Raw genomic sequence first — 17573 nt, 5'->3', positions numbered from 1 at the left:
TGGAAGCACTGTCAAATAACCAGATTAGTTTTGAATGCATACATTCAAAATATGGAGAGGAATTTGCCACTGCAAAGCCACATATGCCAGCACTGACATTGCAGCAGAAGCTGGCTGGAACTGTAAGTGCAATCCTTCAGATAAAATTATTGAGGAGAAAACAAGCAATGTCCAGTAAAACAAGGACTACAAATGACACCTGTTTATTTAAATCAAAGATAGCCCTAAATTTTCCAAAGATCTTCTTCTTTGGTCCCACTTAAATCATTGGAAAATTTCTGAGAGGGTGGGACTTCTAATGTAGTGCTATAGTTCCTGCAGGGAAATAGAGAAAAATAGCTTTGCTCTTCAGTGGAAATGTGGAAGTATCCCACTTCCCTGGATAATGAGCCTGGCAGCCACTGCTGGCCTCACCACCAGTTTAACTACCTCCCCATTATTCAGAAGAGTAATTCTCCACTGCTAGATCAAAATTCAGTCACAGCAATCTCCACTTTGGTCTCCACATCTCCTAGCTCACACGATGTTCCCACGAGAGACGACAGGTAAGTATAGCAAGACGAGGTAGAGCTGTGCCTATAGGTGGCACTCTTGCCCTGACACAGCATTGAAGGACCATGAAGTGCTCCTCCTTTTCTGTTAGACGACAGAGACACGATTCAGATAAGAAACCCATTAAAAGCAAAACAAAAACAAAAACCACAAAACACTTTTAATGAACATTTCAGATTTTATTGTCAACACACGTAAAAACTGAAACCTACATTCAAAACAGTCACTTCTGAGAACACCGAAATACAAAATATTTCACACAGAAGTTTGTTATCATAACATAAACAGAAAAAAAAAGGACAGAGTATGCTGATGTGGATTATATGTGCTCGAGGTCACACGTTTAAGAAGTGTACCGCTACAAAATCGTCACATAGGTTTGGGAAGTGAGCATTTGATTGTGTTTAAGTATCTCCGCTGCATTTCTAGTATTACACGTTTACTTGGAAACTTCATAGCAGTGGACAAAAACATGATAATTGTCTTCAAGGATTGTTTTGAAAGCACCATGACAACAGACTGTTCAAACTAGTTCCTTACAGAGGGAAGTCTAAACAGAGACAATTATTGCAGTTATGGCTTCTTAGGGGTAACGTTTAATGTTATCTGTGACAAAATTGTGAATATACTACACGCAAAGTTGGTATTTCCTGGTAGCTCCTCCTGAAAAGTAAAACCAGCATAGCCCATTTTAAATTTGTTCTTTTTATACTAAAGAAACCAAACTCTTACATGCTATACAAAATAGATGTGCATTGACCAGTCTTCCCTTCTTCCAGATCCTGTAAAACTAAACTAACCCAAACAAGCAAAACTTCTTCATTGGTTAAGCAGCAAAAATAAGTTCTGCCAACTTTACACAATAAATAGACTTCTGCTTAAGTTAAATTTATTTCCAAAAGGGTGACATGACTAAAGAAGTTGTATTGGACAGTGACGCACGTATCACACTCCATTACCAAGACCCTAAGCTTAGTCAGAAGGGGAGTGAGGAAAGGAGCAACGGGAAGGGAATGTCTGTTCTCAGACAACTGAAAGATTTATGCTGCACTTTGCTCTTCTCTTAAAGGTCCCGAAGAAACGTTTTATAAAACTACCTCTAGCTACTTCTCACACAAGCAACTCGGTTCAAAAATCAATTCTGAACAGCATCTCGTTCTGGAAAAAAACTAACGTCCCTGCAGTCTGATGTCTAATGACATTTCTTGGCTAGTAACAGCACATACCCATCTCTCCTCATCGTTTGCTAGATTGCTTTTCATACTTATCCTTTGTGTGCTGGTTCCTGTTTCGGTGCCTAGGAGGAGAGTAGCTGACTCTCCTTCTGGACTGAAAGCTGGGTGTGTATGGATGAATTCTGCGTTTCTTTGGTTTTTCTTCTTTCCTGCTTTTGTTTGGCTCCGGCTCCTTACTGACTTCCCTTTGCTCACGTTCTTGGTCTTGTTCTTTTTGAGATGGTAACGTGTTTTTGATGGTATTAATAAGAAATCTTTTATTTGCACCAGCAAGAGGACATTTCAACCTGTAAAGACATTTAAGAGTAATCAAAATACGGGATAAAAACATCCTGAAAGAAATGTGAGAGTTTAACTTCAATAATTTTAAGACAGTTTTGTGTTTTTGGCTTTCCTTGCATGCCACCTAGTGTAAACTCTCAGTACAGAAAGATATGCTCAAGGTTGTCTTCATTCTCCTTTTATCTTACTCCTTATAGGATAAAAATTATTTTACTTTAACGGAGTGAAAGTTCGCGTGATTTTCACAAGGCAGCATGCAGGGAGAAGCAGATAAGGCGAGACTCATGGTTAACTCACTCTGTGTAAAGTGACGATATATTTTAAGTTTGTCGGTGCTTAACTTTGCTATTCAGGAATCAAATATTTAATAACACATTCTGAGTCATATGAGAATGGTGAACATGACCACAGTGCTGACCATAATAGATTATTTAATGAACTGAGATACTCATAAAGTAAAGGATACACTTGCATGAAGAACCCAAACAACTGTAGTAATAAATCAAAGGAGGCATACCAATTTTAACCTATGTTTAGCAACCACCAAATAAAACCCTTTTTCTTTAATAGAAAGGATACTTGATTAAACTTTTTTGTTGTTTCTGACTTTCCCCTCTTGCAGCTTAATGCTTTTGCATGTAATTTATCAGCTCCTCTTAGTAAACAATTACAGCGTGTTACATTTATCCTGTTGTTACCAGTTGTACTAGTTACTCCCAATTTATCATCTCTTAGGGAATGGAATGAAAATAACAGAAGTTTGAATACATTCCTTCAGTAAGCCAAAAACATTCCGAAAACTTCGTTTATTGTAGGAGCTACTGAGTTTGCCTGCTAGTATAGGACCTAAGGGATTGCTCAAAAAAAGCAGAGATGTTGGAGATCACAGTACCTCTGAATAACCAGACTAAGCAGAAAAAGAAGAAAATAGCATACTTCATGACATTGAACTGTACATGGAATTTACTTCAGATCTACTTATTAAGCATTAGTGATAATTGTTCTTGTTATAAATCCTCCAAGAAGTTAGTCATTTTAGAAACATACACTAAGCAGACACACTGTTTTATTTCTGCTATGTATTTCTTGATATTTCTATAGCATAATTACTGTTTGTAAACTTCCTGCATATAAATCTACAGTGTTTTACTCAAACCCAGGTTAAAAAAAAATCAAATTTAAAAAAGTAGATGTTCTGTACAGATGTTTTTTTGTAAACTAGGGAGGCACTCATGCATTAGCTCTATTTCTGAGTGAAAGTGCACAGCTAACATTTGTCAGTAGAATAGGGTTTCCATTTCAAGCTACACCAGCTATGAACGTGGCAATGAAAATGCCATGGCACAGGCTGCACTCGAGACAACACAAAACAGCCACCATTTAAGCCCTCTGTATGTCATAGGCCAGCATTACGCTGTTGTACCTCAACACTTCCAAGCAAGGAGCCCAACTTTCCCTAGGATGGATCCAGGTACAAACTATTTTACGTTCGTATTCTTCCTCTTGCTTTTTCTTAAAAGCTAATGTATTGATTAAGCACTTATATATATAGCACCAGAATGAGACAATCTGCCCTAAATAAATCCACCTTGCTGAAGTATTTATTTCTTTTTGGCACTACGAGCGCTGCCTGAGCTATACTGAGAATGAAAACTGATGAGAAATGCAGGGCTTCAGAGTCAGCTAAGAGACGTCATTAATTCACTATCACACAGCAATAAAAGCGAGCCCCCGGGTTTTCAGGGAGCAGCAATAAGTCACAGCACCGAAGAGAAACGTCAGTCCTTGGTTTTATTGACTTCAGACTTCAGCAAAGCAAATTCTGCCTTTCAGTCTTGAAGGGAAATGAGATGTATGGCATACCCGCTACATTACATGTGCACACGCACAAATTCATAATGTTTTCATGTGTATGTGGCATATCTGGAGCTGTGAGGATTCAAAGCAAACTGTATTATTAATTCATTGATGCCTTTTTCAGCCTTTCCAGTGGCGAGAAAAACTTAGGATACTTCTATAGCTCACTTCCCTGAAGGCAAGCCTTTGGCTTGCTGTAGGTCTGATCCTGAGATGGATCCTGAGATTGTTCACCAACAGCTGTGCCCTCAATGTGAATTCTGAAAAACTGCAAAAAAAGCTCAGTCTGCAAGGTGGATCACAATCTGCAAACCAGTGAACAGTTCCACACGACAGAGTGCAAATGCCTTGTTTGTTTTCAGAAGACATGTTAGGAGAGCATTACCATTTCCAAATCAAGTGTGCCTGAAGCAGAACTGCAGGCACGGCCAAAGAAAGCAGCCTACCTGCAGCTCTGAAGCAATCTAGCTTACAAAACTGACTCCAGTTTTGGAGCAACTTTTTCATTCAGTGTAATAATTCTCTTTGTTTTGCATGTTTGGACAATCTAAAAAGCTATTTTTCCATGTAGAACCCCTTCTTCCTCCAAACACAGCCCCCTACCCCGAAGTTTCTCTGCTGTCTAATGATGAAATGCCAACTCTCCAATTTGAGCAAGAAAAATAAACAGAAACCATTCTTGCACACACAAATCAACGCTTAATCCCACTTGTGCTGCACAGAAGTGGACTTAAAATGTCAGCCCTTTTACTCTCCAGCAATGCCTGCCACCAGGTTTGGCACTGCATTTCAGCACAGCAGTGCACATTAAGGCTTTTTATCAGAAGAACTCACTGACACTGCGAAGACACTGGTGAACAGAGCCACGAACCACAGTCTTTGAGCATGTCACACAGGGCTGGCACTGTCAGCCTCGGCACGCAGAGCATATCAGATCTTTCCAGGAAACGGTTTACTACTTACAAGTACATTTCCAGCACTTCCAAACTGCCACGGAAAACAGGGTATTTAGCAGAATAACGGCTGAAGGCACAAAAAGCAGCTAGAGGTTGTTTTGCCAAGTGAGCGGCTGGCACAGCAATGCATGGAAACCTGTGCTGTGATCACTCTGCTTTACCATACTCACTTTGCAGTCTCTGTACCTCCTTCCTCCTGCTCCTGACATCCACAGGAAAAAGATGAAGCGGAATCACACTGCAGTGCCTGCCTAGCGATGCAACATCCATGCAAAGACGAGACACAACACAGCGTATCGCAGCTCCCATGCTCTCAAGGCTTTCTGCCTCACCCTCCTCATTTCACATTCTGCAGTGCTTCTGACCAGCAGGTTCGGTATTGAACAAAAAACCATCTACAGGCATGAGAGCAATTTTAGGAGTGCTTTGAAAGAAATAGGACTACGAGTAATTTAATGCTTCTAACATTTATCTGTTGTTTGCAACTTCATCTGCTCTGACAACGCAGAGCTGAACAAACCGTCCTAAAATATGCTGTTTTCCATAGCTTATTTTGGGTAAGCTTTTAAAGTAAAGCAGAAAAGACTATGTTCAGTTCAGCCCTAGCTCACTTGCTACCTGGTCGCAGCATCTACCCGTGCCGTCCACAGCAAGCTTGTAAGATAATGTGACAGTGGCAAAAACATTGCCAAACTGGAAAAAAAAATAAATACCACCAACACTGTTCTGTATTTCAAGTCTGAATCTCTGTGTTGGAGACCAAGGGGTGAAGGATGACCACCTGGTACATGACTGTCAGCCCTGCGATGTTTGTGTTTGCAGTACAAGCCCAAAGAGCAGCTGACTATCCATCCCATGAGACAGGACTGCAAAAAGCTAGGCAGGGATGCGTGGGGAACTTCTTCAAGCTGTGCACTTGAGCTATGGAGAATTAATCACTCTGGAAAACAACGGAGCAGTGGCATGAACCTGAAAGTAGTCCCAGAACAGTGTTCAGAGGTTTGCTGGAGAAGGTTTTGCTGCCATCAACACCCACCAGGAGACTCCACTCTTTGTTATGGCACGCACAATATAGCTCCCTGTGAATGACACCTTCCCACACACCTCCCTTTATTAACTAATTCCTGTCAAATACCACTGACTCCAGACATATTTTGCAGCATCAACTGCTGCTGGAGAGCAACACAAACTGGAATCTGCGAAGTATGAGCAGTAGCAGCCTCTGCCTCTCCTCACCCAAAGAAAGATCCAAAGAAAGATGTCAAAACAAATCACTTTTCACAGGTCAAGTTACTTTCTCTACCTAAAGCCAATACAGGATTGATGGCCTTATAGTACTTTTCCAGGGTTTTTGCATCTCTCCTCCCCAGCCCTCCTCTGACAAAGGGTTGAGGAGATCCCACAACAAGTCCTCATAAAACACACCTGTAAGCATTCTGAGTTTGGCAAACAACGGAGGCTTTCAGTTTTACCTGTTAAAACCGTGCTTTAGTCAAGTAGGTGATGATCTCTGGTGGCAAAATAAATCAGCCATAAATTGTCACGGCACCACAGAAGTCACACAGAAGAAGGAGCTGTAGTAAATGGCTGGGGATCCCTTACCTTCTGCTTACACCCACAGAAGTGTAACCTGCACCTTTTACCTTCACCCTGCTCTGAGAGGTTGGAATCTATGTTGCCCAGAGAAGCTGTGGATGCCCCATCCCTGGAGGTGCTCAAGGCCAGGCTGGATGGGGCTTTGGGCAACCTGGTGTGGTGGGAGGTGTCCCTGCACATGGCAGGGGGATGGAACTAGACAGTCTTCCAGATCCCTTCCAATCCAAACCATTCTATGATTCTGTACTTGTAGTTTGAGTAAGTAAGGTTATTTCCTTGTACTCTTCTTACTCCGCTTCCTAGGCTATTGCCCCCTGACAGAGACAGAGTTGGATGGATCCCACCTTTGAGCCAGTACAGCTATTCTCATGTTCCTCTGCAGTTAAAAGGATCCTTACTTCAACAGTCTCAGTTCATAATATCACTTTTCCAAATCCCCATGTCAACCAACTTTCTCTTCCTGAAGCCTTCTCGACCATCTCTTCTTCTACATCTTTATCCCATCACAGCCAGCTGAGTGGGACCACTGCTCCTGCACAGACAGGGAATAAAAAATAGCTGGGAGCAGAAACCCATACGTGCTCCTGGAAAGTATTGCAGACTGCACAAGTGGCAGAGAAGTTGCACAGGGACACCTGGGTATCTTCCAGCAGAAATTTTTGGTTTCCACACCTGGAATTACCTTGCAAATGCTCAGTAAGAGGTCACACACAACACTTCATGATGCTGATTATCTGCATTGGTTTACCTGGCCATTTTGCAAGGCTTGCAGAGAAAAGGCATGCTGCATCAGTACAGCTGTAAGCACTCTAGGAGATTAAACCAATTTAATTATTTTCACATAAAGGGTATAAATTGTATCCCTAGCAGAAATACTGGGTAAAATATACACAAAAAGACCCCTCAAGTCTTGCTTAAAAAATATAAAAGATTAACTTTTTAAAGCAAGACACCAATTTCATCTCTTCAGAGCTACTAAAACAAACATAACTGAGAAATCAGCTGAGAACTTCATAAAGAGCACAGGCTTATCTTGTAATACTGCTGGTGAAAGAAGCCAGACCTTATCTACAAATGAGTTTAACAGAATGAATTGGTGCACTACTTGTGTGAACATCCTTGGTTTTGGGATGCTTCTTATCAGTCATATACATAATTGTGAGATGAACGACTCTACTCAGCATGTTAGTTCTCCAATTGCTTTGCCTTCTACACATTTGGTCAAGCAATTTTATGCAGGCAGAATTCTCTTCAACTTCTTTCTTATCTGGAGTTAAATTTTTGCCCAGACAAATTAATACCTGGATGAAGACAAATTATTTAAACACAACGCAAGTTAAAATGCAAAGACTTCTGTCACCCATTAAATGGGTGACAGAAATTTACTTTGGCATTGGTCGTAGAATTCATTTCCTCTTGGCACAACTTACCAACCCATCGCTCCCATTGTTTCAGCTCTGGTTCTCCCACGTTTTGCTTCTTTAAGCAACTCTTCCACAGCCTTCCTAAACATGAGAAGAGGAAAAAAGTTAGCACTTGAGGAAAACAAGAACTTGCCACTTTATGCACTTAAATAAATAACGCGGAGAACCAATTGCTTAATTAATTACAGGGAATAAAGAGGAAATGTTGCAAATACAACAAAATTGTGATACTAATTTTCATTGGAGAGTAGAAATAAAGTCTGCAAAACTGGTACACTACACTGAAAAGCACAATCCCTGTGCTTTTGGGGAATGCTCTCCCTTGCTATCATTTAGGTTCTTCCTGAAGTCCTTCAGCCACAGCAGATCTATTCTGAGCACAGCCCAACAACAGTAGTAAACTACCAAGCAGTCAGTTGACAGAACTTCTACCACTGCATCCACCAGTAGTTAAACTGCCCTAGCTTTGGTTTAACAGGGGAAGAAAGGAGCTCATCTCTGTGGTTACGAAGCACTGTCGTTCAAAATGACTACATTACCAGGATCTTCTGTAAAAAACAAAAACAGCCACACTCACATGAAAGCAATTAAATAACTGTGCTCACTTAAAAAGTCAGAGAGTAAATTATGTAAATTGTAGGTAATTCCTACAATGTTGGTCTTTCAGTTCTCTTTAGACATTAATTTCAATCTCAAGTAAAACTTTAATAACTCCTCTACAGTATGTGGTTGAAGTTAATGGGAAAACCAATAAGCAGATAATGGGAGCCATTTATTATAGGAATTGAACGCGGAAGCTGACAATTAGGTTAGTTAACTGTAAGCAACTATACACGTCAAGCAACAGGAATTACAAGACAGAAAAGGGAAGCTCTGCACCTGGCTCTAAACCCAGGACACGAAGCTCAGCGTTAACACCGACATGGGTAAGATTGAAGGCTCAGGGAATGGAAAGCAGGGGGTGACGGAGGGGGGCACGCGTCGCTTTGCTCTCCCAGCTGTGATGTGCCACGAGGGCTACTGGTGTTCAGGCTCCGTGAGCAGGACTGCCAGCATCTTGATAATGCAGAAAGGTAGCAGGCAACAGCTTTCAACCTGAAAGGAAGTCGCATCCCATCGTGTCACGGTGTTATTAGCATAGCAGGGTTTTGCTGCTGTGCCACAAGATTACAAAAAACAACAACTGAGTATTGATCCTGGTGTCAAGCCAACATTGAGACTAGAGAAGCCAAGGCTCATCATTTAATGGAAGAAGCAGAAGAAAAGCAAGCAGTTTACATAGCAGGGCCACGTGAAGACCTAAGGAGATAATGCTGGGCTCTAAACAACCAGCAGTCATTTATTACCATTTCTACATCTGCACAGAAAACACCAGAGGTCTTAGCTTTAATTGCAGTCACTACACTTGTGTAGCAGGGCATGAACACGAACAGTACAGAATTTCTGTCAGTAGCTAATGAGAAAACTTTATGCTGTTACCCAGCAGCTTACATCTGTCAGTCAAGATCTAACCCTCTCCAGTTAATGGTCTTAACACGAGAATATTCTGTGTATATATCCCTTGGTTTCAGGGGGAAACCATTCCAGCCAGAAGAAGTGAAATCTATGCCAGGCAGATGTGCAAATGCTCACAGATTGTAACTTCTTTGATAGTTTGCATTTGAAGGGCTTTGAAAAAAGAAAGCATCCACAGAAACAACAGAAGAGAAATGCACTAAAATGTTATCATTATTTCTCCATTCTCTAATCTAATGGCACATCGGTTTAAGGTTCCTTTCAGAAGTGTCTCTGAGGTTATTACTATGATCTCAGCTGTGCTTGGGATACTTCAATTCCTTTTTTAAGCATTCATCCCTATGCCAGGACATTTTACATCTCCAGTCATTCACAAAATTGAGCATTTGCACAGGTAAGCTTTCATTTGTTAAGAGTTACCTGCATGCTAAGTACTGCTTTATCAACCCAGCCAGGTACTGCTGCCTCCCCAGGCAGTGGGATATGTGGCACAGCAATTCCCCAACAAGTGCCAGAAACACAGGCTCTGTCACTGGAACGTGGGAGATGTTACCTACACGGGTCTTGGAGAAATCAAGGCAATATTTTACTATCCAGACCCAAAATTTACAAACTAGTTCAGGTAGCAGTGGGCACGGCAGGAGCACGCAGCCTTTTGAAAACTTCTCCTGAGCCTTCAAACAGAAATACCAGACAAAAGGCAGGAAAGAGGAGGAAAAAAAAATAATCCACCTAGCTTTTTCTACGATGGTTACCAGACTTTCTGATTCTGCTGTAAGAGATCTGTAAAGCAGTCAGATTAAAAGCCGCTATATCTGTCACTATTTTATAAACGAAATCATAAACCAAAAGATTTGAGCCATAAAACACTAGGAAAACATTTTAAACAGCTACAGTTCAACTTTACGGGAACCATCAGAATAAATTAATATGGTGACATCAGTTCTATAACTTTATGGCTTATAATTCTTAAGTTATTTGAGACGTTATTTTTGCAATGTTTGTATCACAGAGCAGGCTGACTTGGCATCCACCTTAGCAAGCCCAAATCCTCCTTTCTTATCAGCAGTTGTTTCCTGATAATGGTCTTTTAACATTACTACTAATCACTGCATCTGTACAAAGCCCTCTGGACTTGCACAGACAAAGGGGAAAAACTGCTCAGATAATCTCTGAAACAACGCATTTCCACTGGCTGAACTTACATTCGCTGCACAAGTCAGTCAAAATCTTAAAAGCTATGCAAACGGGGTCACATTTGCTTTTAAAGGCCTCCTGGGACTCAGCATTCCTCGCTGTCTTCATTTGTACAGCTCGGTTACAACTCAAACATTCCTGCAGCCGCCTGATTCAGATCCAAGAAGAGCAACATAAGCAAAGGGAACACAACACACAACTTTCACATGAGAAAAACCCAAGCGGAGGGAAAACAGGAATGAAAATTAAGGGCAGGGGCACATTTGAGAGCACTGTCATCATTCTGGCATCTTTCATGGCAAGGAGAGCAAGCACCACTTAAAACTGGCCGTGGCAATCCCTTCCGAGCAATCAGGCTCTGCTAAAAAACAAAATACAGTAGCATGAAGATATGTGTATATACATACATATATTTTTTATCTCCATTAGTATGGTCCAAGAATTATTTACATTTCTGTGGGATGAGATTTCTTCCTCCATATTCCAAGGTTACAGGCAAAAGTCACATTTCATAACCCTAACAACTCGCATCACAAGTGCCTGGGCCCAAAGAATGGGAGAATGTTAAAGGCTCTGATGTTGGGCAAAAACCGTATCTGTTTTCCCTTCTTCGTTCAGGGACAGGACTTTATCATTTTTCTGAAAGAACAAATGCAAAATAGAGGCCAGACAAGAAAAAATTTGAAAGGAATGTAACAAGAAATAGGACAGCCTGTGCTGAGCAGGCATGGGGCACGGCCAGACAAGCACGTCCCCACCAGCAGCCTGTTTGCAGGTGCCCAGCCCTTTCCATCCCCTGACTCCTGTTTTCCCACTTTTGCTCCTCCCCAAATCACCTACATCCAGCCCTTTCCCTGCCTGTGGTTCCTCCCCTAAACATCCCATAATGGGCGTTGTGCAATCTCCAAATGCTCCTTCCCCTGCATCTCCTGGGGTGCCCCACACCCCCAGCAGGAGCACCCCGAGGTCCCTCCTGGTGGTGGCTCAGCACTGAGTCATCCTGAGGGGTGTGACAGCGGGATGCTGAGCACCCAGGGAGGGGCCCGGAGGTGCTGGTCATTCCTGGTCCTTACCCTGGGTTCCTGCCTCTTGTGGTGCCCCTGAGATCCTCAGGGCCTGGGGAGAGGTGTCCCTGGTGGGCTGATGGCCGCAGGGTGGGCCTGGATCAGCCCCGGTCATTATCTGGGCTCCCCCACCTGCCTTTGTCCCTCTGAGCTCCTTCGTGGGTGTGCCCAGGAGCTTTTAGCTCATACCTACCAAGCCCTGCACCTCCGCCCATGCCATCATCTCATTAAAGATCCCAATCCCAGTGAGAACTGGGATGGCAATAGAGCTACAGGACTTGCTTCATAGCATGCAATCAGCTACTGAAATGCACACAGCAACGAGCAGGAAGGCACCATCCCCCAAACCCCTGAGCACCGAAACCTACCTCCTGAGGCTCCGGGTCCTGACACCTAGCTGCCAGCCCAGGAAAAATGAGCAGTTTTCTTAAAAAAAAACTTATTTTCTCAACGTGGTTTTATGCTGACTTCTGTATATTTGACCACGCAATAGAAGCGGATGTTGGAGTGCTGGTTACATCCAAATAATATCAAGACCTGCAATCAGACAAAGGTCTGAAGATATTGCCTCCTAAAATAGAGGAGTGCTATTTGCAATCAACTCCTAGGAGCTGCTTTGTCCCATCTTTGCACACTTAGTAGGAAATTTGATGAAAAGGGATGTCAAAAGAAAAGCTTAAGCCAGAATACTGCAAGCAAGAATAAAGAAGGAAGAATAAAGAAGGCACAAATATGCCACAAACTTCTTAACGTGTGTTCAGAGGAAAGGCACTCCATAGCAGGCACGTTAATGCTCACGTCTTTTGTGGATCAGGAGTCTCACTTCTTAAATATTCTGGCTGTCAGTCCCCAAAGTGCTATTTCCAGGACACTTCTGCGCTGATTTTCTCAACAGCTCGAGCAGTGAGGATACCACTCAGCTCAAACTACGATTTTAGCTTGCAGACGACTTTTTCCCATTAAGATGGGAAAGAACGACAAACACAATTCCGACACCTAGATTTTAAAAGCCAATAGTAAGAATAGTTAGAGCTCTCATTTAATTCCTCCAAGGGGCAAAGCCTACTTGTTAAGAAGTGTAACTGGGACATCTGTGCTGTAAAATATTAGGCTATCAATTTTCAGCAAAAGGCTTCTCGTTACAACACCAAGCAATAGCTTTCCTTGGAATTTAGTATAGTATCTCCTTAGAAAATGCTTATTTCTAAGTAAATGATGCTCCAAGCAAGCTTGGTAGGCAATTCTAATAAAGCATGATATTTAAGGTTGCGAAATATTTATAGCTGATGAGATAAAACTGATTACGGAAGAATGTGGATACATGGTAAAACACAAAATTTCTCTGAGAATATAAAGGAGACGTGCTAGAAACATGAGACACCGAGCGCAAAGACAATTTAGGAAGGGGAACATAAAAAAGTGCAGATATTTAATAGAAATTGCATAGGAAACCAAGTACACATCCTTGCATGGGAAACCAAGTAAACAGTTCCTAGGAGATGATTTGTAATTCCCTTCCTCCTGGATCATATATCTTACCAACAGCTTTAATTATATATTAACACAGAGTTCACCCTAGAATTTTCTTTGGGTAGCTAAGAATTCACCCTTATGTTCGAGATATTCACTGATGTACCAGCAAGTTTACGGGAAAAATGCCAGTTCATGCTTCCAACAAAGGTTATTGGGAGAGATGGAGGAGAGGAAATAACTCAGGAAAACGTAGCAAATAAGAATATTTTAGACACTCGTGATATTTCAGTTTTTTAGAATCACAGAATGGTTTTGGGTTGGAAAGGACCTTAAAGACCATCGCATTTCAACCTCCTGCCATGGGCAGGGCCACCTCCCACTAGGCCAAGTTGCCCAAAGCCCCATCCAACTTGGCCTTAGGTTTTTTGAGTATTTAAATCCATAGCATGCAACAGTCTCACGGTAACTTCCAAGTCAGTATTCACCTTCAGCAGTGACTACCACCCCTATTAAAGTGAAGAAAGCACCAAACACAAGATCAAGCATGAGTCAGATGCAATAATAGCAGGGAAACCCGGCAGTAAGGACAGGATAGAGCAAGTAGGCTGAAAACACCTCTCCTTAGATGATCGCAAAAAAAAAAAAAAAAAAAAAAGTAGGACAACTGGTTTCTCCTAGCACATCACTGTTTGGAATGCTGAGACACAAAATTCACACCCAAAAAAGCACGCACAAAAACAGTTACACTTCCACCACTCCCCTCCATAGATTAAATAAGAAGTCCACATACAGACTACTGAAAATACACCAAAGAAAAACATTTTGAAACAATAAAGCAAAGTTAACACTGTGGCTACAGAACAGAAGTGCCATTTTTTTTTAGACTAAAGCCATATTATAAATTATGAAATTTATAAAATAAAAAAAAAAAAATAAAATGCCGACAAATTATGAAACCTAGCTAGCACTGCTGTGCTACTGACCCAAGAGTATGGTGTGGTGGTTTTACTCAGGTGGGTGGCCGAGCTCCACCACAACTGCTCTCTTATTCCCCTCCTCAAAGAGGAATGGGGAGAAAATACGATGCAAAGGGGTCAAGAGTTGAGATAAGGACATGGAGACCATGCAGAAATTATTGTAATGGGCAAAAAAGACTCTGCATAGGGAGATGCAGTAATGTCTGCCAGCCACAGGATAAAGAAAGGTATACTCCTGACTATTGAAGACTGCCTGGAGAAACATTTTAGAGCAATAAGTACCCAAGCACGACATCTAAACGCATGTAGCATGAATTGAAGTCAGGGTGCTAGTAGCAAAAAGGAGTTGTGAATGCTGAGGGTATGAAAAAGGAACTATCTGATGGTAGGCAGAACCAGGACAGAAAGTGATAGTCATCTGGTACACTACACGGGTTATATGGTGAGCATGGAGCCACCTCAACTCTTACGGCACAGTAGCACAGATTGAAGATACAGGACAGCTAAACCCTACCGTGTGTCACTCCCTAAGTTGTGAAGTTTCATCCTCATTTTCTACCACACTGCCAGGGAAAAGGAATGGCGAGTCCTGAATCATCTTGAAGCTACGTGGCAGGACAAAACTTCAGATCTGGTTCCTGGAAAGGAGAGCAGCAGCAGAGGACTCTGGAGCAGCCTGCTGCACCCCGGGGGGCTGCCTGAGCACCCAAATCCCCAGGATGCCAACAGCAGCCAGGGGCAGACAGCACGGAGGGAGAAATGGCAGAGAGTCAACAGGCTGTGAATGAAAAAGGCGCAGGTTGGGAATGGCACTAACAAAAATAGCATCCGTGCATATATAGCAAGAAGCTTTAATAATTTAACTGATTATCGGAGAGCCGAAGTGGCTTACCAAGAATTAAAGGCCTCTTAGAAAGCTTTGCGCTTTCTATCCTTTTTACTACCCCAGTGGTGCCACGTTTATCCCATCTCAATATACGTGCTAGATACAAGCAGAAACAAGTGGCTTTGTCTAACCACCCTCTGATATATTTTCTTAAAAGTTAGGGGACGGGACCATGGGCGCAGTTCAGCGAGCCTCTACTTATCCCTTCAGTGCTACAGAAGCGTGCTCCACCACAAACCAGCCGGCACACGCACACAAAATGCAGCCTGTACAACAGATATAATGGAAATATTACCCCCCAAAACCTGTAACAGAAGCACCTGAAGTCTAATCCTAAAGCCAAAGCCCGCGAGGCCTGCTGCAAGCAAACATTCAAGCACAGAAATGCGCTTTTTGGTTTTGACCCCAAAAGTGTTTACCTGGGGACACCACATTCAGTACGGATCGCAAAATGAACCACGTTACCCCAGCAAGATGGGAATTTGTGAAAAGTTTAAGTTTTTAGTAGACCAGGGACGAGGCCTCGGCAGCGCCGGGCGCCGGGCCCCGGGCTGAGGCGAGCCCCCCCCCCCCCCCCGGGGGAGCCCGGCCGCCATCTCGGCGCTGCCCCCCCCCTCCTCCTCCTCCTCCTCCTCCTCCTCCCTCACCTCTCCAGCTCCGGGTCCTCCTCCTCCTCCTCCATGGCGGCTGCTCTCAGAGCAAGCCGGGCGCCATGCCCCGGCCTCAGCCAAGCTGTATCGGGGCGGAGCGGGGCGGAGGCCGGCGCCGAGGACCCCGGAGGAGAAGGAGGAGCCGGGGCGGTGCGAGCCGGGGCCGCCACCGCCGCCACCGCCACCGCCACTCCCCGCCGGGGGCCGCCGGCGGCTGCGGGAGGGCTGCGGCTCCTCCTCCGCCTGACCTCGGCTCCCCCCTCACCGCCCCGGGAGTGCAGCGAGAAAAAAAAGGGGTGAAGGCAGCGGGCTGGGTCCCCTCAGCACCCCCCCGGGGCTCGCCCCTCGCCCTGCGGAGCGGGGGCACGGGCAGGAGGAGCCGCCGCCGGTGAGTAACTTGGCTGCCCCGCCGCCGGGCCTAGCCGGGGAGGCAACAAGTGCGGTGTTTTTTTTTTGGGGGGGGGGGAAATTTGGGGTGTCCTAAAGCAGCTCGGGGACTCCTGAGCTCGGCTGCTGGAGGATAAGAGAGGGGAGGTGCGGCGGAGCGGGGCTTGGTGCCGTGCCGGGTCGCTGGCGGCTCCTCCAGCCCGCCCCGGCACCGGCTTTGCCCCCCGTTTCTCGGCTTTCAGCTGCTGGAAATGCGGTCGGGGAGCCCCAAAACCCGGCCTCTTGGCAACTTGCAGGCGGCGTGCTCGAAATGTGCTCGTCTCGCCTTCAATATTCAGCCAGCGAGGCGAGGGAACAATTGCTGCGGGAGTGCCAAACGCGCCTGTCCCCTGTGACTTCTCCCACCGCGCTCCCCATGCGTGGCACCGGCTGTTTACCTCTGCCGAAATCCACTATTAAGTACTTCTGAGCTTCGTTTAATTCCTTTTTTAATTACACGACAGCCCGGGCTTGTTTTCCAACCCGCGCCTGCAAAGTAAAAGTGGTTGTTACGGCGTGGCTGTGGGGTACGGCTGATGGTCTCTGGAAATAAATCCCAAATCGTAGACGTGTCCGAGCTTTGGTTCAAAAGGGAAATCGTTCAGAGCTAGGCTCTCTTAAACAATCTGAATTACATATATTTTTTTATTATTATTATCATTCCTCTCCCCAATTCCTCTTGGCTCCGCGGTGCTTTATTCTAAGCTGCAATCCAGCAGCAGATCAAGGAGGCTTAGGGGGAAACATCAGATGGTTCCAGTTAGTGGCCCCACCGCCTGGAAAATCAGCCTGCTACGACCATATGCTGCCACGGCTTTATTAAAACAAATTTCCTCCGAGTGGAAACAAGGTATACAAGCTTACTTTCTAGGGCCAGGAGACCTGATGGGGTCCTTCTTGCATTTACTTTCCTAGCATGATGGGTTTATTGAGGGAGGAACCCGCTGTTTCCCGATGACAGTGCTGTACGAGATGATTAACCTCAGATTCAGGGAGTTGGGAGGAATGCCGTTGTGCCCAGTTAGGGTTTTGATGTTGTTTTCAAGGAAAAACGTACGACATGTCATGGTTTTAAGTGCTTGAGTTATTAAAACTGGAATCTCTGAATAAACACAAATAAAATGCATGGTTTTAAATGAGGGTTTTCTATAATGAAATCCCACCTGTACCTATTCTTACTCACTAACTCTGGTTACTGACTTCACGAGAGATAACCCATGGCCTTGGACTCACATCTACGATTGGCAAAACCAACTCCATTTCCCAAGACAGGACTCAAACCTTCCCTGAAAAATAAATAAATAATGAAAGAAGCTGCAATTTAAAGATGAGTCTTTGCAAGAGGAATGCGAGCAGGTGACTGCGTGGAAAAGTTTAGCTCTCGAGAGAGAGAGTTGTTAATTTAAAAAACACGCCTACTGAAGGCAGCTTTTGCCAGTGTTTGGCATCTGCTCTCGTGGAAGCCTTCATGACCTCAGTAAAA

General features: G+C 44.0%; 2 protein-coding genes across 2 annotated transcripts in view; one reads left to right on the top strand and one right to left on the bottom strand.

The window, feature by feature from the left end:
- Positions 1-692: 692 nt before the first annotated feature.
- On the bottom strand, positions 693-15788 carry POLR1D (RNA polymerase I and III subunit D). The gene is made up of 3 exons (XM_082753668.1): positions 15662-15788; positions 7909-7983; positions 693-2074 (listed from the first exon to the last, which is right to left on the bottom strand). The coding sequence occupies exons 1-3, from the start codon at positions 15694-15696 to the stop codon at positions 1789-1791; spliced, it is 396 nt and encodes a 131-aa protein (XP_082609794.1). The 5' UTR covers positions 15697-15788; the 3' UTR covers positions 693-1788.
- Positions 15789-15850: 62 nt separating this feature from the next.
- LNX2 (ligand of numb-protein X 2) overlaps positions 15851-17573 on the top strand; it is a 59324-nt gene continuing 57601 nt past the window's right edge. The window contains exon 1 of the mRNA XM_082784436.1: positions 15851-16052. The gene's annotated coding sequence lies outside the window, so the exon portion shown is untranslated. The remainder of the gene's footprint in view (positions 16053-17573) is intronic.

The sequence above is a fragment of the Aythya marila genome, assembly GCF_965140915.1.
Source record: "Aythya marila genome assembly, chromosome: 1".
Taxonomy (NCBI): domain Eukaryota; kingdom Metazoa; phylum Chordata; class Aves; order Anseriformes; family Anatidae; genus Aythya; species Aythya marila.
Note: the sequence above shows the minus strand (reverse complement) of the source record. Positions and strands in the feature narration are given on the sequence as shown.

Bases quoted from the DNA above. Each gene is read 5' to 3' on its own strand.
- POLR1D (XM_082753668.1), bottom strand. From the start codon at position 15,696: ATGGAGGAGGAGGAGGAGGACCCGGAGCTGGAGAG. The intron at 7,984-15,661 runs GTGAGGGAGGAG...TCTCATGTTTAG, and splicing joins GAGGACCCGGAGCTGGAGAG to GAAGGCTGTGGAAGAGTTGC. The intron at 2,075-7,908 runs GTAAGTTGTGCC...ATGTCTTTACAG, and splicing joins ACAATGGGAGCGATGGGTTG to GTTGAAATGTCCTCTTGCTG.